The sequence below is a fragment of the Macaca nemestrina genome, chromosome 14 (genome assembly GCF_043159975.1).
Source record: "Macaca nemestrina isolate mMacNem1 chromosome 14, mMacNem.hap1, whole genome shotgun sequence".
NCBI classification, from domain to species: Eukaryota; Metazoa; Chordata; class Mammalia; order Primates; family Cercopithecidae; genus Macaca; species Macaca nemestrina.
In genome coordinates, this window is record NC_092138.1 from 13,077,800 (window position 1) to 13,105,280 (window position 27,481).

The 27,481-nt window shown below is 44.0% G+C and overlaps 1 protein-coding gene across 7 annotated transcripts in view; it reads right to left on the reverse strand.

Annotated features, from left to right (window-relative positions):
* The window catches only part of LOC105498757 (neurotrophic receptor tyrosine kinase 2), a 376,720-nt gene that overhangs the window by 65,848 nt on the left and 283,391 nt on the right, over positions 1-27,481 (reverse strand). For all 7 annotated transcript variants that reach the window (XM_011771075.3, XM_011771074.3, XM_011771073.3 and 4 more), the window contains 2 exons: positions 23,137-23,309; positions 16,204-16,438 (listed from right to left, as the gene is read on the reverse strand). In XM_011771075.3, coding sequence (XP_011769377.1) covers positions 16,204-16,438; positions 23,137-23,309 — 408 coding nt within the window. The remainder of the gene's footprint in view (positions 1-16,203; positions 16,439-23,136; positions 23,310-27,481) is intronic.

The following is a 27,481-nucleotide window of genomic DNA, read 5'->3' on the forward strand; positions in this document are numbered from 1 at the left end:
GTCCAGCACACTGGCCATCTGCCATCTCCTTCACCATGCTCTGCTTCTCTTGCCACAGGGGCCTTCCTGTTGATTGTTTCCTCTGCTCAGAGGGGACTTTCCTCACTTCCTGGTGTAGTTAATTCAATTTGCAGGACTCAGGTCAAAGATGCCCTCCTCAGTCTTCTCAGAGTAGAGGAATCTAATCAGGTTAGATTCCCTTATTACAGGTTCTCATAGCCCTCAGAATGTTTGTTCCATGCCACTTACCATAGGTCTTGTTCAATATGTGTTTGTGGAATTATGTGATAAATGTCGGGCTCTCCAGTGGGATCATTAGGTCCAGGAGGCTAAGATGTGTCTGTTTTTGCTCACTTTTTCCCCCTAGTGCCCAGTGCCCAGCAGGTAAGGTGCTCATGCTCAGCAATATTTGTTAAATGAATTAGCTACATAATTCCTATTTTGATTCTTTCTGTTCCATCAAGAAGAATGACCTGAAATCTAGAAATGATGTAACAAATATGGTTAAATTGTTCTTTAAATGGAAACTGTTTTAAACGAATCTATGTCTTCAAGCATAGCTAAACATTGTCCTAGTCTGCTCCTTTTGACAATGTAAGTGTGGCACTCAGACAGAATGAACAAGAAGAAAGTAAAAGTGGAGACAATAAAGGAGATGAGCAAAGGCTGACATAATTTCCAAGAAGTAAAAAGTAGGATTCCAGAAACCACTGATCACCAAACTTGACCTTTGTTCCAGGCTAGATTTTAACATAAACTATTTAAGGGTTGTTTGAAAGCACTTAGAAAATGCAGTGATAACCAGAAGCAAGTATAGGTTTTAAGATGAAATCATACCAAATAATCATCCAAAAGTAAGGGAAGTTGCTGGATAGGATGGGGGATTGCTTTGGACATGAAGTATATTGATTTCAGCAAGGCTCTTGGCAAAGTTCCTTACAATATCCTTGAGAGGTGGAGAAATGTGAGCTGAACTCACAGCTAACCAAACACCAGTGCATGCATGCCCTCTTAACACTGGCCTGCCCAGTGCTGACTCACCCTGATGCTCTTTATTTCTGAGATACTCTCTCTCTGTATGCATAGATAGTTATAATAATGACAGCTGACACAGAAAGTGCCTGCTATGAGGTAGGCACTATTTAAGGTGAACTTAATCCTTACCACATCTCTTTAAGAAGGTATTATTATTATTATTATTGCAATTTTTAATTTTTTATTATTTTTATTCATTTATTTATTTTGGAGACAGAGTCTCGCTCTGTACCCCAGGCTGGAGTGCAGTGGTGTGATCTCAGTTCACTGCAACCTCCTCATGCCTCAGCCTCCCAAGTACCTGAGATTACAGGTGCCCACCACCACACCTGGCTAATTTTTGTATTTTTAGTAAAGAATGAGTTTTCGCCATGTTGACCAGGCTGGGCTTGAACTCCTGACTGCAGGTGATCTGCCCACCTTGGCCTTCCAAAGTCCCCTCCTTGCTCCTTGCATGAGCCACCACTCCCGGCCCTATTATTGCCATTTAAAAGTTGAAGAAATCATGTTGAGAGGTTAAGTCACTTGTTCAAGATCACAAAAATAGTAAGAGGTGGATGGAGCCGGAATTTGAACCCAGAAAATCTGGCTCCAGAGACTATGCTGTTTATGCAATTCTCCTACCCTCATCTCCCTGCTTCCAATGTTCTAGAATGCTCTTAGCCAGCAGACCTTTATTGTCTGCATGCCTAATGAGCATTCGTGCACTGGTTTACAATGCTGTAAAGGAAGTGTTCTTTGCCTGTAATGCACAGATCCTAAAGGGATCCATGGACAGAATTCATAGGGTTCTGTCAATTTGAATTGCATCTCATTTTCATGAGCCTTTAACAAAAATTTAGCATCTCTTAGGATTGGCAGAATCTGGGAAACTGCCACCCATAGAAATCAGATATTTTCATGCCACGTTATTATTGTTACAGATATCTCAAAACATCATTTATGATCATCACTTTGAAATTTTAATAGGTATTAGACCCACCAAAAGATCTCAATATTTAATGTTTTAACAAAAACACGTGTGTTATTATGTCACCCTTTTAACATTTTATAACTATGCTCAATGCAACGCTGTTCTTTTGTAATGCTGTATATTTTATTTCTTTTTGCATGCAAAACATTATTCGGTGCAGGAGTGGGTAGGCTTCCCCAGACTGCTAAAGGGCAGAGCCCTATCCTGTGCTATGCAAATTGAGCTTTTCCTGCAATGTGTGTGGTTTACGCCACAAAACTTTTCCTTTAGGACAAGTGTTTCATGCTCAGGCAAATACATATGACTCAGAATGGCTGACAAAAGGTAAGCGAGTGATCGTTCTGGACCAACTCCAAAGACACAAAGGAAGCACATGACACAGAGTATTAAAATATGCTTTTAGTGGTGGTGGCTAAAGTTGCCTTTAGGCATAGTGTGGAAAAAACAGAGTATAGGACAGCAGCCAGTTGGTAATCTGGGGAGGTCTTTCAACCTTCTTAAAGACCTCACAAACACCATTCTAGCCTGGGAGGGTTGACCAACAATGTATGAAGTGTGGCTGCACTGGTAGGAAGTGTTTTATTAATTCAGGAGACATGAAGAAAAGGAAAATGTGGCAGTCAATGTATCATATATGTCCCCACAGCAACACGTTGGGCTCATGCCAAAAAGACCCAAGACAGCATTCACAATCTTTGGAACCCATCTTTGGATTCAAGAATATGATAGAGCATCCTTGCAAACACGCTAGGTGTAGCACAGTATATGCCACAGGACTCTGCTCTGTCCCTGTTCCCCAATGGCAACAACAGAATAAATAATACCTTACGTATATATGTATACTTCACACTTTTCATGGTGGCATCACGACAGCACTCGTAGCAGGCAGAACCGACTGCTTTACCATTTTACTAAGATGAGAAATAAGGTTCTGAGAAGTTAAATGAGTTATTCAAAGCCACACACTGCACAAATATTGAAGGTGAGAATAAATCCAGGTCTGCTGTCTGCCTGCCTATGTTCCTTGGCGTATTAGTCAGGTTCAGGAATGACTCAAAGCTGGAGAGCTGGTAGGCTGGACAAAAGACCCAGATTCCCTCCTTAAAATAAAGGGACAGGCTATTTCTGAAGCCCCTTCCCAACCTAAAAAGTCATGGTTCTGAAATTTGAAGTATCCCTTTCCTTCTTCCAACGAACACGGCTTTAGAACTTTGCTCTGCACAGCGGGCCACTGTTCTAGAGGGACCTTTTATGATTACAAAGGACAGAGCTCTGAGAATGCACCAGGCGACCCTTGTCCACCTCTCAGGGAGAAGACTAGAGGAGCCAGGGTTGTGCTGAGAGCACAGAGAAGCTTTCAGAGTGGGAAGAGTGTGGACTTTTTGTTTGAGAACAGGAGCTCAGATGCCAGTCTGCCAGAGGCATAAGGGAGGACACCTCAGGAAAGTGACTTCACGTCCCTGAATATTATTTTTCTCATCAGTAAATTGGAAGATGGTTGAGAGGGTTACATACCAAGCTGAGACATAAAAGGAGGCCAGGTACGTCAGTCTTCCTTACAAGACCCCACATCAGCCCTCTAAAACATTAACAGGAGTCTCCTAAGGTCATTGTTCCTACAATGAAGTCTAATGAGTTTTCCAGAAAGAAATTCACTACTTGCCCTAAGACAGATGGGAAGAACTTAAGCCCCTGTGGTAGCTACAGAAAAAGCCATACTGAGGTTGGACATCACTCACCCTGCAATTTCTCCTTTGAGTGGATGTTCCCTCCACGCCCTTAACCCCGGGCATCAATCTCTCCACACCTTTCCAAAACCCAGGAAGATTTCTGTGCTGCACACAAAGGCGAGGCATGAGCCTCAAATCCTCCCCAGCTTCCGCTGCAGCATCTCTGTCATCAGCAACATGTGAATGAACCAAATTATCTCCAGGGCTGAGGGCGTGGGCCACATAGCTGGGCTCCGCCGTCAAAGGAGCCCAGCGTCATGTTCTCCACCCCCTTATGAGAAGGCTGGTGCTGTCGTAAGGCTGTGAGGGAGGAAGCCAGCCTGGAAATGCCATGTAGGGAAGAAACTGTTCCATTTCAGTGTTCGGATTCTAAAATAGCTGCTAATAAAATGCCTTCATACTGTGACACTTCAATACAGACACCCACAAGGATACCTTGACAAGCTGTTTGACTCTCCACAAGCCTTTTCTTGCATTTCCTGTGTAGGGCCTCCACCAGTCACCCACACAGATATACAACCATGCAGTGACAGAGAAGGCCAGCAGGGGTCTGCCTAGACCACCAGCCTGGGAGCCCCAGCTCCTTGTGGAGGGGGGTTGCGGGGTGGGGGCAGCAGTGTTGCCCTGTGTTGGCATTGTCCAGGAGCACGGTGTATCACTTTCCACCTGCTGCTTGCTCTATCTCTCTCGTGATCCTCATGATGTCTTTGACAACACTTAACCTAGAGAATGAGTCAAGCTCGCCTCCCAGGATGAGACAGGAGAGCCTCAAATAGCACTTCATTTACTAACTGATACCACAACAAATAGTTCCTGGGTTCATTCGGAAATGTCATGGTTCAATGAACCTAAGCTCTGATGTTCAAGAGGGTAGGATATGACTGTGTGCTGGTGATTAAAATTCAGAGGATCTTTCCCATCAGAAGTCCTAAAAATCCATTAATTATGGTAATACCACCTCTCTCAGGGAAATCAAGGGTGATGGTTGAGAGAATTTTTCACGGCAACTATTCTCCTTTAGAAACTTGATAAATAAAACCTTTTGTAACGTTACCGTTTGAATCTCAGCATAGAGGAGACTGTGTTATATCCTTGTCTACTTTCCATAAGTCTACCTGAGCAGCATCTATATAATAGCTCTACCCTGGCCGGGTGCAGTGGCTTACATCTGTAATCCCAGCACTTTGGGAGGCTGAGGCAGGCAGATCACAAGGTCAGGAGTTCAAGACCAGCCTGGCCAGCATAGTGAAACCCCATCTCTACTAAAATTACAAAAAATTAGCCCCGTGTGGTGGCGGGTGCCTGTAATCCCAGCTACTCGGGAGGCTGAGGTAGGAGAATCACTTGAACCCAGGAGGCAGAGGTTGCAGTGAGCTGAGATTGTGCCACTGCACTCCAGCTTGGGTGGCAGAATAAGACTCCGTCTAAAAAAAAAAAAAAAAAAAAAAAAAAAAACCATAGCTCTACACTTGGCAGACTCACCTAAGAAGCTTGTGAAGAATATACATTTCCAAATCTCATCACTTTCGAGATGCTAAATCAGTTTATGTAAAGTGAAGCCCAAAAACCAACATTACGCAGAAAACACTCGGGGGTATTCAGATGTGTGACCAAGTTTAGGAGCCCATGCACTGGGAAGGTCTATAGTACTAGGTAAGATCATACTTCCATGCCTCCATCAGTATACAAAGAATTTCAGACGTTTTCTCTTAGTTGGATATCACAAGCTATTTTATGTTTGATAATTCTCTTCATGGAGTCAAATTTAAAGTAGTTGCACCTGGTAAGCAGAATTCCTCAGGCAACATGACTGTGCTAAGTTCTTATGGTCACCCATAGGATGATCAACAGGGAAAGCCACTGCAGTTCTGCAGAAAGAGAAACGCTGGTGTTTTTCACGTCTCCATAGGTATCCAGTATTAGGCTACATTGATGTAACAATATCTTGGAGTTTTCTAGTCTCTCATACATAGACAAATAGACTAGGTAGAAATCTGAAATACTGACTGGAGGACAGAATTTTAAGAGATTGATATGGAGAGCTGAAAGATGAAGTCAAATCATGCTTGGACTCAGGAGTAATTTTCATACTGAAGACCCATTACTTTGAAGAGCATCTTCACTTTGAAAGACTTACAAGAAGAATGTTATAGAATCTTTCTTGGAAGCTCCCTTTAGGCAATTGTCATGATCTGTAAGAACTTAGGAAGTGCCTAGCATTCCGTGAGGCATGTAGAGTTCAAAATTAGAACTTCCACATCCTCCCAAAAAGTACTAGTTAACAGGTCATCTAATTGTATTTATAACATCCATCACAGGCAATAGTCTTTGCGGTTAACAACATCTCTACCTGTTATTCATCCTTTAAGGCTCACCTCAAATTCTGTTTCTTTCAGAGAATTTTCCAGATGTCATCCCACATCTTCCCCTAAATCAATTTATCTCTGCTCTCCATAACATGTATCACACTGCCTAGTATCAGAGTGATTCATTTATGTCTCTTCTCCCCAGGAAATGTGTGGTTTTCTTTGGGGAACAGAACACATCTTACTTGGTATTTATACATTAAAGAGGCATGGTTAAGAACTATGTCTGCAATACTATCTTGGATTAATTCAGCCATTTCACCCATCCAAGGTGTTTGCCCCAACCATAGGCATTCCCTGTGGGGGAATGTGAAAAGTGGGGAGCACTACTAATATTCTACCTACACATTTTTTTTTGTCAAAGCCTTCTTGAACCAATTCACATTTTTAACCCAGGGAATCTCTCAAAGGTAACAAGTAGGCTAAGATAATTTCTTCTTGCTCAATACTCACTGGAGATGAAGAATACTCTCCTACTTAAGTAATAATTCTGTGTAGGCAGGGAAACTTTAATTGTAGAAAAAGTATTATGTAAATGTAACTTATTTAATTAAAAAGGAAAAAAAAAACCTTCACAGGAAGTAACTGTTTTAAAGCGATGAGAGAACTTGTTTGCCATGCTGCAGCCTGTAAGTGGTTCACTAGTAGATTTTCAAAATGATATATTCATTATCAAGAGAAATGATAACAGCCTTCTGCTTTTAGGCAAGATGCAGTAATAACCAAAAAATGGCTTCATATGTGAAATAATTGTTTTCACAACACTAGACAATAGGCAATGAAGGGCAGTGAGTGATCCGAGAGATGTGAAACAAACATTGTTAGCTTAATTCATTGAGAGGGACAAAGTGGGGAGCCCAGGAGTCCAGCAAGCTCCCTAAGTTGAGGAGATGAAGCTGAGAGTCTGGGGAGATCAAAGTGACTAGCGTTGAAAGGACAGAATACCAGAGAAGAGAGAGCTGCACATAGAAAGAACTCAAGATCTGCAGAGGATGCCCGTTAAATACTGAGCCGAGTTCTGATCAGTGCATGCATGTGAGGATACTATTTATGGCTGAAGGAAGAACTTCCCAAACGATCTGAGAAAACAGTGCCCAGTGCTCACACAGGGTGAGAAATAAAGCTGGTTCCTATGAAGCAGGGTGAGGACCTCAGGATTCATGGGGCATTGGGCAGAGTACATAGGAGGATCGTGCCTCAATAGTGGGAAATAAGCCCTAAAGTAAGCATCGCCCTAAGGTATTCTTGACCAATAAATCTTAACAGTAACACACAAAAGGATCGAACTGTTCCTATGCAATATAAATGCATTCCATAACAAAGCTCAGAAATATTTATAGGAATACAAAAACATCCAGTATCCAACAAGGTGAAATTCACAACATCTGGCATCCAACTTAAAAGTACTAGGCATGCAAAGGAGCAGAAAATATGACCCACAATGGGGAGAAAACTCAATCAATGGAAACTGGTCAAGAATAGACACAGATGTTAGAAATACAGACAAATACATTGAAATATTCATTATGACAATATTCCATATGCTTAGTTAGAGACATGGTAGATATAAGAAAAAGCCCATATTGAACTTCCAGAAATGAAAACTGCAAAGCGTGAAATGGAAACTATACTGGATGAGAATAATGGAAAATTAGACAATGCAGGAGAAAAAATTACTGAACTTGGTGACATAATAACAAAAACTATCCAAAATGAAACACACAGAAAAAAACAGAATTCAAAAACATGGACACAGCTCAGTGAGCCACAAGACAGTGACAAGTGGCTTATTATAAGTGAAACTGGAGTCCACAGGGGGTTGGTGGGAAAAGCAGAATAAATATTTGAGCAAATAATAACCAAAAAATTCTGAACTGATGAAAACTATAAACTCACAAGTCCAAGAAATCCAGTGAACCCAAGCACAGTAAATATAAATACAACAATACCAAGGCGTACCATAATCAAATTGCCCAAGACCGGCAATAAAGAGAAAATCTTAAAAGTAGCCAGAGCAAAAAGAAGCATTAACACAGAAGAACAAAGATCTCCCACTGAGAAACTCTAGTGTAATTTTTTTTTAGCAATTATTTTGTATCACTTCAATTTATAGCTCTCAACTTTTAAATCAGGGGCTCATTGCAAATAAAGAAACAGATGCTATCATGGTGCATAAGGTCAATGTGACAGATAATTTTCTTTGATGACCCCAAAGCCATTTGCTTCCTTTTTATCTGTAGCAGAATTGTAGTTTTGTCTAGGTCTTTGGTAATAAGTCATTGATCTCTGGCGAGTGAGCTCAACTCTTAGTGTTACCCACCTCTGGCCAATGAGGTATAAGGAGAAGTCTTTGCAGAGAGGATGTTCTGGGAAAGATTTATGCTCTGATGGAAAAAGATGTGCAGGAAAAACAATCTGCTCCCTGCAGCAACCTGGCATTCCTCTTCGGATTGCAGTTTTAATGTTTGGAGTTGCTGCAGCCATCTTGCTGCCAGGAGGGAAAGACCAAGGACATCTCCAGTGCCATTCCTCAGCTCTGACACTGGCAAGCCTCTGAACCAATCAGAAATTGCCTGCTTCTGAACTTCCTTTCACTTGAGTAAAACAATCTCCTATCTGCTTAGCCAGCTTTAGTAGTATATTGCTTCCTTGGGCTAAACACATTACTGACTGATATGATCATAAGGGTAGAAAAGGAAATCAGAGACTTGAATATTTGTCTCCAGGCTCCAAATTGGATGCTTTTCCCTCTGTACCCCAGCTAACTCTTTGTTGCCAGCTTACTTGTAAAAGTGGCTCTGGTCTGAGTGATGCAAAAGCATAGGACATTACAGGCATGAGAAAGCTGAGACCCAACTGTTTCAAAACTCAAGGAGGAGAGACCTCTCAGGACCTTGAGGCATCAGAGTCCTTATGCCCCATCCAAGCCAATGGGCAATGTCCACTTTTCCCTACCATCATTCCCAGCGCACCTGGAAGCATACCTAATTTCTGAATGTAGCACTTCTACGTATAAAGTATAGGGGCTAGTGATTTCAAGAAAAAGAGACTCAGAAGACTGAAAAAAAGGGGGACAGATGGATTTACCCATCTACTGCTAGCATTCTTCACCAGTTGGGTGAAGGATGGGACCAAGAACTGGAATAACGTATCTCCATGCTGGTTTCCAAAACTTTCTATAGCCTTTGTTAAAAGATCACGAGGCACAGCAATAGATTAAAGGCTCTGAGGAGTTCTGCAGCAAGCAAAGAGATTGCTGACCTTATGATTACAAGATCACTTTTTTTGAAGCACACCCACTGACAACTGATGAGTGAGACCCTGCTCTAGGCAAATCAAGTAAGTACAGAGGTGAAGATGTTGGGATCTGTTTGGCAGGTCTATTTCATTAACCATATGACATATCAGAATGCAGTCTAATATGTCATTTTCCAATGTAGATACTCTCAGTGGCTCCACACTGCCAAAAGGATCAAGCCCAAAGTCTTTGGTATGGCAAAACCCCCTGTGAAACATGATCATAGCCTCAAGAGCCTATTTTGTTAGCCTCAGAAGAATAGCAAAGACCCCATTCCTGGATTACACACTGTGACGTTTACATTGCCATCTCTCCTTATATCCTACTTTCTGTCTTCCTCTCTATCCTGGCCTAGGGCCTTCTTGCAAATGGAACAATTTGGGGTCTATATCTTAAACACCAGCTCAAATGTTGTGTCCCTGAGAACCCTACTCTGAGTTTCCAAAGTAGGCTGAAGGCTTCCTCCTTTGGGTTCCCATTTTGTATCTACATTACAGCATTTATCACATTGTATTAAAATGTCTAGGAACTCCTCAAAGTAGAGCCTATGTGCCTTTCTTTAAAAAGTCTGGATGATTTTTGCATCTACTATTGCATCTAGCACATAGTAGTTGTTTCATAAATATGTACTAAGAAAATGAATGAATGAGAGGACTCTTACGCTCACCCTGTGGCAACTCCAAAGCATATGTAAAAGGTTCTTAGGAAGGCCTGAATACAAATTAAACCAACTTAGAACCTTGAAATGATTTATACCAGTCTAGTTTAATACACAAATAGTCTGAACTCAATAGACTTCTCCCTGGCAGACGGGTTCCTCTGAACTGTGCTCTAAGTGTTGTGAGAAGCATTAATTGAAGATTATTTCATAAAATAAACAACCTCTTATGGTTTTAAGTCCAGTTTAATCAAAACAGTCCAAACAGAAAGATCTATAATTGTGCATGTGAAAGCTAAGAGTCATTGTCTAAGTATTATACAGTGATGGGAAAAACAAGAAAACGATCCATGCAAGTGAGGGTCAATGACAGAGAGGACATCCCTCTTTTAGGAAGGAATTGGGTTGCTCCTTAAATTGAATATTGTGCCTGGTTTCAAAGGTTCTAGACATAGTTTACAGGAGGAAACTTTCTTATTATGGTAATAAATAGAAGTAAGTTTTAGCCCTAGGCTCTTCACTGCAAAGAAAATGTTGTCTAAGATAAGGATATTCCTATATTCCTAGCTTTACTTCCTGAAGTCAACACTCCTAGCTTCAAAGTCAGACCCAGGTACAAATCTGAGTGCCATCTTTATTCACCTGCAGGGCTACAAAGGCACACACAAAAGTGGGAGTCCTGGTGGGAGTCCTGTTCAACAATCATGTACTGACCACCTCATATGCACCATGCACTGTGCCAGTTTGTGCAGAAACAAAGATGTGTAAGATTTATCTTCCATCTGCTCTCATATTAATGAAAGACATAGATATGAGCCAGTTTCCTTGACGCAAGGTACAAGGTGCTGTATGCTGTGATGCCTATTTGTATGGAGTATGGAGAAATCATATATTTGTGAGCAATTATTCTGCTAAGAGGAAGTCAGGAAGGAGGTGAAATTGAAAACTCCTCTTATGTTGCTCCTCATAGAGGGAATGGCGTTAGTACATGGGACAACAAGATGGTAAAAAAAACCATCTGTGGAATGAGTCCATCTTTCTATTAATCAATCAGTCAATCAATCAGTTTATACATCCCTCCATCCATCTACCTACCTATCTTGAAATATTCACATTACATAAAAATATTTCTTAAAAATAAACACATTCTTTTTAAAGACCAAGGAGAGATGGTTAACTCTTGATTATTTCTTACCTGCTTGGCCAGATCTTAAATTATCTAAACCTTCTCCTCCCTTCTGTGGCTCAGGACTTTATTTTCCAGTTCATTAACCCTTGGAATCTCCAAGGTGAGCAGGATAAGGTGAAAGGTGCTAAAGTTCACATCTGTTCATCTGGCCACTTGCTGTATTAGCTGGTCTTGGTACCACATGTCTTCCTTTCTCTTCGCAGTTGATAAACTGGGAGTGGGTATCTAATGATGATTTCCTGGAATTTGTTGCTGACATCACTTTAACACTTTAGAGTTCTGCCCTGGCCTTGCTCAGCCAAGTTATATTCATTTGTTTCTTTAAACGTCTACTATAAATCACTTTGCTTATTCTTCTTCCTTTTCTTAAGTGGAAGATAAATTAAAGGACAGGGTTTCTTACCACTCCAACATAAGCTGAAGCCCAAGGGAGAACAAGACTTAACAGCTAGGATTTCAGATGTTTGGGGCCCTCCACTCATCAACAGATCACATGCATTTTAAGCATATGTTAAAACCAAAGAGTGAAAACCACCCAAAGGGCACATTACAAACATTTCAATGGGCTCAGTGCAACACAGTCATGACCAAGTAGAGTGAGACCCTAGGTCTCCAACAGGCAGAATGTGACCAAAATCTGGTTCTGATGTTTCTTAAATGTCAGGTTTTGCCAGTGGAGGAAACAAACAAACAAACAAACAAACAAACAAAATAAAAGACTGGTACTGCAGAGCTGCTAATGAAAACAATTCAGAGAACATAAATGCTAGAATAATTTTGGACCCACCATGTCGGGCTGGTTTCAATGCAAATGTAGTGTTCCGATTTCTCCCTTCATTGGGAAGGTATAATTAGCTCAGCTGCAACAGGGTGGATGCCTGGAGGCAGCCATTTCCTGGTGCTACCAGCTCCCCTGTAACGAAGGAACAGCTGCCACCCACCCCTCCTGCCATGAATTACACATAGACATGGCTATCCCTCAAGGCTGCTCATAAGCCACCATGAACGGAAGGCTTGCACTTCTAGTGGGAATGGTTCTTGCTTAAAGATAACGAACATTTTATGCAGTTCAGTTGACTCTGTGCCCAATCACCATTTTTCCACATAAGATAGTCCTTGTCAGAAAACAAAAACCAAAGCAAACAAAAAAACCCATACACAACCGTCTCCCATTACTGCGACGGAAAGAATTTTTAACATTGGTGATGACAGCTCACATCAGCTAAAGCAGCTTCTCACCTTGGAATTCAATGCAGAGTGTTGAAGAGGATAGGGAGAAAATAATGAAAAAATTAAAAAAAAAAAATTACTTAAGGTGCCGGCAAATGAGAAACCTGAACTGTAAGGAGAACACATTATCCCAGCTATGGTGACAGAGAAGTTGAAGAGACACCGTGAAGGGGATGGGTCCAAGGTTAAGCTTTTAAGCGCCCCAATAGGTGAATGACTGATGTAAAAGCAAGAGTGCTCTGGGACTTAGCCACTGCAGGAGACACTGGAGTTCTCCTGCAAAACAGATCAACAGCTTCTGCTTGTCCACTTGACAAACTCAACAGAATGGACCCCATCAATATGTCAATAAGCAAACATCTCCCAAGAGCCAGTTCTATGACGGCAAATACTCACTTTCACGAAACGAAAAGGTGAACCATCATTCTGAAATTCTAGACAAGGCAAAATAAAGTGTCATTTCCTTGTTTCCCTAGGCTGCTAGCAAATTGTCAGGTTTTGCATCCATCATTCACCTCCCTACGCAGTCCTGCCCATTTCCATCTGCAACAGAGGCCATTGCGAGGCTGGTTCTTTCCCCTCATCCTGAATGGAAAAACCAAATAAAAACTAACCCTGCAACTGCAAATGAGTAGTGACCATGGGGGGGCTGGGGGGTGGGGGTGAAATTAACGTGGCATCTGGAGCACATTTCTTAGTGACTCAGCCAGTTCCAAGATCATGTAACAAATAAAGGAACTGGGAATTGTTATTCTTCCCATCACTTCAGAAGAAAGTACTTCAGAATATTGTCACCTAAGTGGAGGACTTTCTTTTTAACAAATAATAAAATATGGTAGGCAGCAAAGTCCAGTGTTTTTACAATGTGTAAATAAATGAACAAGATTAATTTCTTATGTTCATAATGATGGTCACTGTTTTACTATTGTTTTCCTTTTCAAGCTTTTTTTTTTCTCTTTTTTGAGATATAATTCAGGTACCATAATATTTAGCCTTTAAAGTGAATGATTCAGTATTTTTTCAGTATATGATTAATGTTGTACAATTGCCACCACTGTATATACTTCTAGCACATTTTCATCACCCCCAAAAGAAACACTGTACCCAGTAGCAGTCAATTCCCATTCTTCCTCCCCCCCATCTCCTGGTAACCACTACTTCCTGCCTCTATGGATTTGCCTCTTCTGGACATTTCATATAAATGGAATCATACAGTATGTGGCCTTTTGGGTCTCACTTCTTTCACTTAGCACACTGTTTTAGAGGTTCATCTGTGTTGCAGCATGAATCAGTACTTTATTCTTTTGTACTGCTGAATAATATTCTACTGTATGGATTACCACATTTTGTTTATTTGTTGATCAGTTGATGGACACTAAACTTGTTTCCACTTTTTAGCTCTTAATAATAATACTACCATGCACATTTGTGTTCAAGTTTTTGTGCAAACACATTATTTCAGTTCTCTTGGGTATATGCCTAGCAGTAGAATTACTGAATTACATGGTAACTCTATGTTGAACATTTTGAGGAACTACCAAATGGTTTTCCAAACCAGCTTCACCATTTCATATTCCCACCAGGAGAGTACCAGAGTTTCAATTTCTCTACATCCTGGCTAATACTTGCTATTGTAGTCACCTCAGGGGGTGTGAAATGGTATCTTATTGTGAGTTTTCTTTGCATTTTCCCTAAAGACTAATGATGTCACCCATCTTTTCATGTGTTTGTTGACCATGTGGATAATGTCTTTGGAGAAATGTCTATTCAGAACCTTCTTCTACTTTTGAATGGAGTGATTTTATCTTTTTATTGTTGAGATTTTGGGTACTTTTCTTTAAATTATTTTTGGAGATTCCTAGAGAGGAGGATGCCAGGTTCCATCCAGTTAAGTCCTAGCTTTGGGGATGAAGTGTATGTGTATTGATTTGGGTAATAATTAGGTGGAAAAACTTATTGAGCACTCACTTTTTGTGTCAGGCACGTTGAACCCTTTACTAATACCACGGAGAGAAAGCCTTTGCCTGGGCCACATGTCCCTCCCTTGGGTGCTCATCAAGAACAGCAAAGTTTTTCCTCAGAGAATCATCCATGTGTTTCCCTGCCCCATCAAGGAAGGGAGAACTTTCATCAAGGTGTAGAACTAGCAGAGGAGACACCTCTTTGGTAGGTAAAATCTCCCCCATGTTTTAGATATCTTGAACAAACTAGTCATTGATTTTAAGCTACATTTTGAACACTTGAAGTTAAGAGTGTGCCCCCATCTCCTGAAAATACACCCAAGAGAATCCTTTTCCATGTGGTCTCTATTCATTTTTTGCCATACAAGATGTGAACAATGCTTATCAAGGTGACCAAGAAGAAAAACGCCACAAAACAGTCAAATGAAGAATAATGGAGCACGACAATAGATTCATTTTATTACACTAATTATAGCAAAGTTCACTCCACTAAAATGCAGAGGCCATAGAGGTGAGCAAGGCTGTAGGAAGGGGGATAGGAAATAAACTGAGAAGGTGCCTCCTCAAAAATAAATAACAATGAGAAGAGCAAAGCTAGCATCTTCAACAGCCCTACCCCATTATGAAAGGTAGCCAGTTCTGTGCTTTATGCTCTGAAGCTACAGACACCAGGACATTTACTCCCTTCCTTCATTTTCCCTTCCTCTCTCCTGGAAAAACAAGCAAAACACGTAAGAAAATCAAATTGAGGGTTGATAGAAAATTAAATCGAAGTGGTAGAACACCACCCCGAATCTTCACTCTAAATATCACAACTTCAGCATTTCCAGAAATTCCCTTCTGTCTCATGTCCAAGTTCCAAAATCTCAGTTAACAAAGTTAACATATCCTACGAGCCAGTTCTAGGTCATCAGTGGATTCGAGTCACTGTCTATAACTCTGCCTCTCAGTGATTTCAGTGGTGGAAACACCAGACAAGCTGTGTGGAAGTGTCTAAGAATAGGCAGGACAGAACTTCTTCCATCTCACCAAGCTAAACCGCTTTCAACCAAGATGGTGCTTGGAGGGAATTTCCAAAGTCCAGTGTACTATTATTTATGTGAACAAGTTCACTTCAGTTCAAATCTCAAACAAAGGCTCCAGACATAATTTCACAAAATCAAAGCCAAACCGCAGCATCCTTTAACCTCACCAGGAATTCCCCCAGGCCCTCAGGTTTCTCTGGAAGGATTCTCACACTGAGGACTTCACTCTTGGAGATCTCACCCACCATGCTGGAGTGCCAAGAGCAGGGTGGGTGCTATGGACTGACCTGTGTCCCCCAAAAACTTATATGTTGATAACCTCACCTCCAGGATCTCAGAATGTGACTGTATTTGGAGATAAGACTTTAAATAGGTGATTAAATTAAAATGAGACCATTAGGGTGGGACGCAATCCAATCTGACTGGTGTCCTTAAAAGAAGAGGAAATTTAGACATCAAGGGAAAGATTGGGAGGTCACACACACATAAAAACCATCCCATGTGAGGACACAGTGAGAAGGCTGCCACCTGCAAGCCAAGGAGCAAGACCTCAGAAGGAACCAAGCCCACTGACACCTTGAGCTTGGACTTCCAGCTTCCGGAGCCACGAGAAACACACGTTTGTTGTTTAAGCCACCCAGTCGTGAAACTTTGTTAGGACAGCCTCAGCAAACAAATACAGCAGAGGTCCCGCAGGGAAAGAGGTCCCTGGGGTCTCTGATCTGCACAGCTACTCACCCTGTAGTAGTCAGTGCTGTACACGTCCCGGGACATCCCGAAGTCCCCGATTTTCACCAGCAAATTCTCGCCGACCAGGCAGTTCCTGGTGGCCAGGTCGCGGTGCACGAAGTGCTGGGACGCCAGGTAGACCATGCCCGCGGCGATCTGCTGGGCTATATGCAGCATCTGTGACTGCGTCAGCTCCGTGGGCGGGTTGCCCTCAGCCATCAGCACGGCATCAGGGCCGTGTGCCCTGGGGGAGGACATGGAGAATGAAGCTGGGGGCCTCAGCATTTTCACTCCAGGGGCCCTTTGCCCCTGCCCCTCCCCGTCGTTTCTGCTAAGCTTCTCACCCCCACCCTGTCAGCTGCTGGTGCTAAAAGATGCTGCCTGACTTAGCATGAAGAGGAGACAAAGGTGCTTCACACAGTCGTACTTCTGAAGTCCCGAGAGCATCCAGGCTGCTCTGTTTCCCAAAGATTCTGGAATTCCCAGGACCCCATGGGCCTGAATATCCCTCTTCCCTCCAGTGCACAGACAGGTTGACATTTTAGGGGTTCAGGCACTGGCCAGGGCCCCTTGACCCCGAGAAACAGCAGGTAGGTGAAGGAAGACAAAACCAAAAACAAAACACTGGGGGAAAGATGGACTCTCCTCGAGGGATGCACATGGCAGCCCAGTGGGTCCCCACCCCTCCCCACCTAGCCAGATTATGCCAGACTATGCCAGAGCACCCCGCAACCAGGCTGATTCCTCCAGAGTATCCCCACCAGCACCAGAGCTGGGCAGCCTGCGGCCTTCCACAGTCCGCCTGATTTGCGGCCAGGCATGGTTTTGAAGCTACCCCTGGCTCTCTCAAGCCCAGTTCAACGACAGAGTCCGAGGGCATTCTCAACCTGGATGTTCATTCCCAATACAAAATACCATCGCTTTCTGTCCACCCCTCCTCCAACCTCCGCTCAACACGGGCTATGGCCAACACATATGAGAACTGTTTTGAACCCACAGCCTGTTTATTCTTTTGCTGGGGAAAATTTTCTTGTTTACACTATGGGGAGGGGGACTATGATTTTTTAAATCTTATTTTTCTTCTGTCTTACACACCTGGCCTCTCCCCAGCTATGTGATGACTTAGGGCATCCTAACACGCATGTGCTGCAGGGGTGGGAGGATCCGCGTCTTAGGATGCCGCCCTCAGCGCGGCGGGCCCTGCTGTGACATCCTGCGCTGTGAGCCAAGATGGGCGTCATTGCCCCTGGTGGCCTGAGGGGGCGCTGCAGTGCAAGGAATAAAGGCGGGGTTTACTGCCGGGCTCTGCCCTGGCGTGGCCAAAGGGCTTCTCCCTTGGAAAGGAAAGATCTCCCTCAAGACATTTTGAAACACTTGGAATGAATATAGAGGTTTTTGCATAAATGTTAAAGTGGGTAACCTCACCTGCAGGGTTTCAGAGCCGTGTGAGTATCTGAAACTGAGAAAGTCAGAATTGTCTGAGAACACACGTCAGGGTTTGCCCTGCCTCTCCGCCCTCCTTCCCCAAAATTACTCAAGCCACAGGCGTATCCCCACTTCCATCCTGGCTCCAGCCTACAGTGACTCGCCTTCCCTTTGATTTCGGGAGGCATTCTGCCACCAGGTCTTTCATTCCGGTATTCTAAGGGAATGAGCACTGGACAAGGAGTTAGGGGCTCTCCCAGGCCCACCAGGTCCAGTGCCATGATCCAGGGAAGCCCTTTAATTTCTCTCATGTGCTATTTCTTCATCAGTCAAAAATACAGGGGAATATTATACTGGCCATACATAGACCCTGGCCATGCTGGTGCTTGATATATGGCTTTTGGATGAATAGGTCCCTCCTGTCTCTAAATACCTGGATTTAACCATTCCCTAGGGAGGAGTTTCCTGTTTTTGTACAAGCCAGTCCTAACGTATTTCACCTCTACTCAAACCACAACCCCCAGCTGCCTCTTGTCACATTGAGGAACAATACTGGGAAAATGCTCCAGGCCTTTCTTCAGCACAAAAGCACATATTCAAGGTAAGAAGCAGCGCAGTGGCCAAAGCTCCAGGATATGTGAAATGAATTTGGACCCTGTCCCACACTCGCTGTGTGATCTTGGGTGAGTTACATAACCTCTCTGGGCTTATTTCCTCACTCTGTAAATTGGAGATACTAACTGCCCCTTGCTAAGGGCATTGATGTGAGGAGAATTGACACTGTGTTTGCATAGTACTTCCTGGCCTTTCACAGGAAAACCAGGGAGAAAGGCTTTGCAAACAAAGAGTCTCTTTAAAAATGAAATGGAGAGGTGATGTGAAAACACAAGTTATCCTCTGTGCGTTAGTTTTTGTAACTGGCCTGTAACAGGGCTCTTCAGAATACCAGAGGGTGAGCCCTTTCCACCTCACTAAAGGTGAATCAGGCCTAACCCTTTCAAGCGCTGAGGGGCCCCGGGAAAATTACCAATGTTTTCACTTGTCTTCCTTAACTCTACTGTGACCTCAGCACCAGAAGGGGCTGGGGTGCACACAAACTAAAGAAAACCTGAAATAAAGACCAAGAGAGTCGGTCAGAATTTAATCTTCATAGATACCATTTAAAGACTAAAATAATTGGTTGATTGGCCACAGCCTTATATCAGTTCCAGAAAACTAATCTACTTTAAATGTCTCTCAGAGGCAAAGGCTCCAGGATAGAGGAAAAGTTAGATGTCCGTGCAAAAGGCCACCTCTGCACAAAATTCTATCCTCCAACCCCACACTCTGCAGACGTCAGGAAGCTGGTGGCCCTCTAATGCCTAATGCACTTTGTATTAGTATGTGTGGGTTGGGGGAGACTCCTGGATTTTTAAACAGTCATTTCCCCTGTTTATATCTGGGTATTTGCTGTTCGACTTTTTGAACAAGCCTCTTTAAATAAAAGAAGCCTCTGGATGCTTTCTCTGAGCAGAACATACTGCTGTAAAAAGTGGGTAGGTGGGTCTGCTGCACAAGTCCTTAAGAGGATCGAAATACAGTTAACGATGCAATCCTCTGCTTTCACTTTCCCAGGTCCTCATGAAGTCTTAGAAATAAAAACACGTTTCATCTCTTCCAGGAGGACGTTCCTTAAGTGGTTAAAAAAAAAAAGCACCATCAGCTCCCTGGCTTTGGAAGCAAGTAGCAGGTTCATGGGCCTGACTTAGCTGTCCGGTTCTCTCCATCGTGGGTTACAGCCAGCACTGCACTAACTGCTCCGGCCCCAGGGTTCTATAGCGCACCACTTTCCTTCTGGTCTTTTTAACAACCGCCTCGGCAGAGTGGTTAAGATCATGAGGTTTTGCAGCCAGGGGCTGCAGGTTTGAGTCTCGGCTCTGTCATCTGCTACTTGTGTGATTCAGTTTCCCCTACTGTAACGTAGGAATGATGGCAAGGATGGGTTATACCCTACAAGATATTAAAATGCTTAGAAAGTTCAATAAACGCTAGCTGTTAGAGTTTGAAAAATAGTAGTCTATCTTTCCCCTCATTAGAAGGGAACTCTGGACAGATTCTAAGAGGAAAAATCATGAAACCCTTGCAAGCAAAGACATGTGTTTTATTCCTCATTTCCCCCCCTAACTAGCATAGAGCCTGGCCATGCTGGTGCTTGATAGATGGCTTTTGGATGAATAAAGAGAGTAGGGAGACAAGAGAAGACATCTGTCTTTATAGGACAGAGCTGATGACAGCTGGAGACTTTTCATGGCAGCTAAGTGCCCAGTTCCCTTGCGGAAAGAGGACAGCCTATATTTGCAGCATGTTAGTGCACCTGAGAACTAGACTCTTGGCATGGCAGACCTCTTGTTCCCAGAGTTTAGCAGGTTCTGAAACCAAGCAGGCTAGGTTTCCAATTGCTCCACACCCTGTGCAAGGTGCCAAGGGAGAACCAGGTGCCTGTTCCTTCTGCAAGGCAGGAAGGAGAGCTAGGGAGAAGGAGAGGCTGAGTGAGAAAGTGAAAGAATCAAGTTGCAACACACACACACACACACACACATTCATGTATGTACAGACACACTGTGAGCTCACAGAAGCATTTAATTGCATCCAGGTGAGCACATTTGGACTTCTTATGCTATAGTTTTTGGAAAGCACCATTTTGTATTAGGGAAGTAGACTGGGGCATGGGAACAATGCGAAAATATTTCTCCTAGAAGCAGCCGGACCTCAACCACATTCAACTTTTTTCTTCCTTTTATGTTAGAGCTGACAAGACAATGTTCAAAAGTCATCCCCTGTCCTATCACTTACAAGAAAAATTTTGCTGACATAGGATAATGCATTAGGATTGTCTCAGAATACTGCAAATTGGCCACATATTCCTAATCCCACCTGGCATTTCCTCACCCACACAATCATAGGAAAAGTGGAGAACAGGGATCCAGCCCAGCAAAGAAAAACTAAATTGCACGTGGATCTACGAGGCTAAAGAGGGTAAAAATGATCCAGACGGCACCAACCATGTGATGCCATTTCTAAAAACAGCAGTATGTTCTTGCAGTGATTGACTGATTACTTAAACTGCAGTGTCTGAGTCTTACAGCAGATACATGCAGCTTACTGGGGCTGATTTCTGTGCAAAGCCCTCTTCAGCACCCATGGAAATGAGAGGTAGACAGAGAGTCCTAGGTGTTGCCATCACAAAAAGGTGCCACTTCCCCAGGATTTCAGATCTCTCAACCAAAATGAAGAGGAAATTGCGGCAGAGATGAACTATTGTGAAAGATTATGGGGGCAACCTTTCTTGATTACCTCTCAACCCAACAATGCACACACTAGACCTTGAGATGGATTAAATGATACCCCTTTCACAGGTAAGGAAACTGAGTTCAGCAAGGGCAGGCGAACAGCCTTTAACACTTTCCCAACTATTGCTATCTACCAAGATATCACAAGCAGCCCATTTGCTAATCTTTCCAAAATGAGGACTAGCTAAATTTAAAAAAAAAAAAGAAAGAAAGAAAATTAGACCCAGATAAAACTTAGAGAGGATCCAAGGCAGGCCTACCTGAGAACAAGGTGACTGAGCGAACTGGGGTGGAGGCTCTTTTAAGGAACACCAGCAGCTTGATGCCGAATAGGAAGGAGAACCTGAATCTCCCGTCCTCACTATTGGGCCCTCTTACTCTTTAGGTTAATGATAATGTATGTGCCACTTCCATAGAAGCCAAAGCATCACTTGCCTTCCTTCCCCAAGGAGTATCTGGCTCAGCACATTTCTTCCCTTCCTTTGTAGATGCAGGAGAACACTCACTATGGACCCCACCAGGGTGATCACCAACTTCCTGCATCTTATTAAACTCAGCTCTCCTTGTGATATCTCTTACCAAGGCAGCTGGTTTACCAGCTGACATCATTCCTGGCAGAATTCAAGCGTCTGCTCATTGAACGCTCCCTATTCGCTCCTACGCCAAGAGCTTTCTATACTTATTCTAGTTCAGTCCTCATGGCTACCCTGCCAGCTCAAGATTCTCATCAGAACAGCTAAGAGACTTGCCTGAGGTCACTCAGCTAATAATACCTGGACTGAGACTCAACTTCAGTGTCTGGAGGCCAAAAATCCCTACTGGTATCATCACGCAGCACGGTCTCCTCAAAAGTCACCCCTTATATTGTGTGAGTTAGCTTCACTGTTTCAAAGCAAGTTGACCTTTCTTCACAGATCACAGTCACTTGCAGCCATTTCTCACCTGCTCTACCTTGTGGTTCCTCCCAGTTTCCTATACCCACCACCCGAGGGAGGGAATTTCTTGAGAAGGCACAGCTGAACTAAAACCCAATCAGGGCCAGGTGTGGTGGCTCACGCCTGTATTCCCAGCACTTTGGGAGGCCAAGGGAGGCAGATCACTTGAGATCAGGAGTTCGAGACCCGTCTGGCCAACATGGCAAAACTCTGTCTTTACAAAAATATGAAAATTACCAGGCATGGTGGCACACGCCTGTAATCCCAGTTACTTGGGAGGTTGAGGTGGGAGAATCGCTTGAACCTGGGAGGTGGAGGTTGCAGTGAGCTGAGATCACACAACTGCACTCCAGCCCGGGTGACAGAGTGAGACTCTGTCTCAAATAAATAAATAAATAAATAAATAAATAAATAAATAAATCCCACCCAATCAGGCCAATGCTAGAAATTCAAATGACACCCTAATCAGTAGCCCAGTGACTCCCTTTATAGTCAACATTTTCTCTTTCTTGCCTTGCCTTTTTCCGAAGACCCCACATCCCATAAAACTTCTCAGTTGAAGCTGTCCATCTTCTCATGACCTCAGGGTCTCTGCATAATCTGGAAGACTCCATAATCTGGAGTCTTCAATCAATGTTTTTACCTCCTTCTTTCTGAAGCTTTTCTTCTTTGGATTTTGATCTTTCCACTGTAGATCCTCTGAACTACTGGCCTCCCAGTTATTCTTTTTGTCCTTAGAATAAAGTCCAAGCACACACCCCACCCTTTCAGCCTTGACTCCTCCAGCTGTTTTTCTGCTTCCCTTCCTTACTGTTCATTCCACAGCCTGGGAACTTGAAAACTTCACTCTCACTGGACTGCACTTTCCATTGTGACACCTGGGCACCTTAGCTCTTCCCGTTTCCTTTGCCTTTAATCACACCACATGGCAAACTCCTACAGAACATCTAAGACCCATCCCAAATGCCCATGTCACATACCACTCAATGTAGCAAATGTTCAGTGAATGCAGACTGAATTGAGTTGGATCATTTGCATCTCACATTACATAGAACTCGTTGATTAAAGAAAAAGAACAAGACTGTCACTTTCTTTTTTCTCTCCTCCTTTCTCTGGCACACGCTGGTGTCATTATCAAATAAGATGCTTCGAGAAAGGTCCAGGGGTCCCTTGTTGCCTCCCACGAACCTGCCCCACTCCTGAACCCTGAAGTCCTGCTCGCTCCTGGAGCCCACCTCCCTGCCTCACTGTACCTGAGGAACTTGTTGAGGTCCCCGTGCTTCATGTACTCGAAGACCATGATGAGGGGGTCGCCCTCCACGCAGACGCCATAGAACTTGACGATGTGCTCATGCTGGAGGTTGGTCAGGAGCTCGGCCTCGCGGTGGAAGTCCTTGCGTGCATTGTCACTGGCATCCTTCAGGGTCTGGGGGTGGGCATCAAAAGAGAGGGATTACTTCAGTAGGCCCTATGCTACTGAGATAGGAAAGACATCCATCTCATTTGTTAGGCAAAAGATGAGAAAACAGCCTAGTTCCTATGGAAATAATGTTTGTGCTAATAACTGAGGAGTAACTCCTCAGGCATACACAAAGCTTTCCAGCTTACGACACACTTTCACAGAGGTTCTCTCATTAGGTTACAGACAGGAGGTCTTTTTAGGGTCCACATCCTTCCTAATCCTGGCCTGCACCCAATAATTCCCATGGGCTTCTCTCCCCTTGTTGGTGCCTGTTGTGCTTTCTGTGATGCGATGTGCAGCTTACCTCTGCTCAGATAAGATTTAAAAACTTTATGTTATGATTCTGTAGCAAGAAGAGTACAGTGAACCTTTGTGGACCCATCTCCAGCTTCAGCAACGATCACTTTGCCTGTCTTTATGTAGCACTGCACAGAGCCTTCTCTAGCCTGTGCTTACAAACACTGCCGGCTCACAAAACATCTCTGCCCAGCAAGCCACAAGAAGAGTGGTCACGCTGCCAAGGTGAAGATGCCCAGGGGCATGACAGCCAGGTTTTGGTGCCTTTAGTTCTCTGCTCAGATCACTCTGCCACCACAGTATCATAACATGGCAAAGCTGGCATTTAGTGATGCATATAATGTGCTGAGCTCTTGGCATGTGCCCATCACTGAGCCAGAGCTGTGATGGCATCAAGAAGGCAATGACCCAGATCCTGGCCTCAGGCGCTTATGGGCAAACAGGGAGATATGACATGTATATAAATAACTGCAATTCAAGCTCAAAACCCACTGTCCTGAATGAATCAGCACCTGCATCTCTCTCCAGCTCAATCCCTTGACACTCCTCTCAAAACCCATGCATCCACGTTAAGAACTATCTGCAGTTGCCCCAATAACAGCAGTCCATGCCTCCCTCCCTTTGCACATGTGCATTCCTCTGCCTGGAATGCTATCTTGGGTGTGGTCACTGGCATGGGAGGTTGAACTCCCCACCTTTGCCAAGGCTGTTCACTTCCTAATCCCGGGAGCCTGTAAATATGTTGCCTGATGTGGCAGAAGCAGCTTTGCAGATGTAACTAAGGATCTTGAGGTGGAGAGATTATCCTGGATTATTCAGGAGGGCCCAATGTCATTACAAGGGTCCTTATGAGAGCAAAGAGAGGCCAGGCGTGGTAGCTCAAGCCTGTAATCCCAGTACTTTGGGAGGCTGAGGAGGGCAGATCACCTGAGGTCAGCAGTTCGAGACCAGCCTGGCCAACATAGTGAAACCCTGTCTCTCTACTAAAAATACAAAAATTAGCTGGGTATGATGGTGGCTGCCTGTAATCCCAGCTACTCGAGAGGCTGAGGACGAAGAATCACTTGAACCCAGGAGGCGGAGGTTGCAGGGAGCCAAGACCATGCCACTGCAATCCAGCCTGGGCGACAGAGTGAGACTCTGTGTCAAAATAAATAAATAAAAGCAAAGAGCTGTAAGGACAGAGGATCAGAGAGGAGAAAAGATGTCACATTTCTGGCTTTGAGGATGACGAAAGGGGCCATGAGCCAAGAAATGTGGGTGGCCTCTAGAAGCTGGAAATGGCAGGGACACATGCTAGCCTAGAACCTCCAGAAGGAACCAGCCCTGCTAACATCTTGTCTTTAGATTAGCAAAACTGATTTCAGGTGTCTGACCACCAGAACTGAGATAAATCATTTGTGGTGTTTCAGGTGCTGAGTTTGCAGTCATCTGTTACAGCAGCCGTAGAAAACCAATATACCTGGTTAATATCTAGTAGTCCTCCAAGACTCGGTTCAGCTGCCACCTCTCTGGGAAGTGTTCCCTGACCACCCCTCATTGCTGTCACATCTGTCGCAGGCCAGAGTGGATAATCCTGCTAGGCGCACCTCGTACTTACCTCTAGCACATCACAGACCACAGTGCATTCCAATGGCATGTTTACTTGCTTATCTCTGGTACAGGCTATGAGCTCCTTGACCCAGGAACTATGCATTTCTGCATTGCCAGCCCTGGGCAGAGCACAGGGCGAGCATTCAACCTCTATCTGTGTAATGAATGATGAAGGCCATGAGAACTAAACACTGACAGCAAGAGAGGTCAGAGAGGGAGTGGTGGCCTCTAATTGAGGAAAAGGCACACTTCTCCCGGCAGAAGTGGCATGTGAGTAGTGAATCCCATCTCCAGGGAGACTATAGTCAGTCATTAAGGTTAGATGGCAAATGGGAACATCTGTGTTCACTTAAATTTAGTATTGGAATGGAATGAAAGCACTGTCCTCTGTCAGATATGTACTGACTGCAAAACTGAAAGATGATATCCAGTGTCCAGAACACGACCAGGTCCCTGGTGGTCATTTTCTAGATCATGGCCTCGGTGCTGCTCTCCCTGTGGGGACATTCCTGACCTATGCCACTTGGAGACCTTGAATGTGCCACAGGTGGAGTTCTCCAGGGAGCAGATCTGAGATGGAGATTAGTAGGTGAGGCATTTATTAGGGCACGCTCTGGGGATCAATACTATTTTCACTTTACTCTGTGGTTTTCCGAGAAGTGTCTTTATAAGCACCACCAGCTCTGTTTGGAAAAGTGAGTGAATTTGGGTCAGCAAGTGCTCAGGGGCCATAAAGCTTCGATGGGGCTGTTGCCATAGAAACCGCACATTCCTTCATTAAATAACAAAATGAACAGCGGCCGGGAACCTGGGGTCTGGGTCTCTGCTCCCTTGAAGCTACAGAAACTGGGCCTGTCATGGCCCCTGTGCCACCCAGATTTAATTAGTTTAGTGTTTAGCTAGATCCAAACTCAACTCTTTTGCATCCCTCTTGCACAGGGAGAGGTGATGCGCTTATGTTGCTGAGCTTCACAGTAGAAAAATAGCAGATGAGGTATGGAGGAGATGGAGGAGATGGAGGAGATGGAGGAGATGGAGGAGATGGAAGAGATGGAAGAGATGGAAGAGATGGAAGTCTATCTGCTGGGTCCTTCTCCTGGGTCCATGGAGCAAACCCACACACCAGTGCCTTTCTCACACTTGCACTTGCATAATGGCATTGGGTACACATCTGTCTCCACTCCTGCCTTTGACAGTCGAAGTCTGTCCTGTCCACCCTTTTATCCCTTGCTGCCTAATCCAGTATCAGGCAAAAAAGAACCCCTGACACACGAAGTTTGTGCAAAGTAGAGATAAAAGAATGTGAGGAGGAATGACCAGTGAATGATCATCTGGAAAAGTTGAACATGGGCTGAAGTGAGGAGTGGAAATGAAAGAAGGACCAGGGAAAGAAAGCAAGTGAAAGAACCTGCTTCCAAGGCTGAGGGGAGCTGCCCAAATGCACTCTCTCCTGGAGAGTAGGCCCCAAACTTGTGTTCCTCTTCCAGTCAAAGGACAAATCCTCACAATGGTGGTGCTCAAACGGAAGGGGTCCTAGCTTAGCATCAGAAAAGGCAGGTTCAAATCCTGGCTCTGCCCTTGAGCTCTCTGATTCTGGTTTTCTTCTTCCAGAGTGAGGATAACAATATCATCATCTACTCCACAGAGACATGAGGAGAATGATACAAAGTAGTGTAAGTTGGGATGTTTTCCTTGGTAGAGAGGGACATTTGATGACATCAGTTTTAAACCACAATCAGTCTTGTATTCAGTTTGCTCACATAAGAATCCAAGAAGGTCAAAATACGCATGAATAAGGCTCAAGGGCCAACCCAAGACATGAGAGCAGCGGTGCTACTGGAGCCACGACTTCTTCCCAGAGGGCTGTTCAACCTCCCGAAAGTATCAAACTGCACACAGAGATCCAGCCCTTGGCCTGCAATGTTTTTTCAGAGATCCAGTCTCTATAGAGGATGCTCTGAGTCACTGAGATTGCTTATTTCTAAGCCACATGCCTATCTTTTCCAGTGACTTGGAAAACGTACTGACCCTTGAAGGTCATTATCACAAAGCATGAACAAATTTTGTGTATAATTTTTCTGCTCAAGTTTTAGCTGTGTAGTATTGATTCAAGAATGCTGGATTGGGCCAGGCGCGGTGGCTCATGCCTGTAATCCCAGCTACTCCGGTGGCTGAGGCAGGTGAATGGCATGAACCCAGGAGGCAGAGCTTGTAGTGAGCGGAGAGTGCACAACTGCACTCCAGCC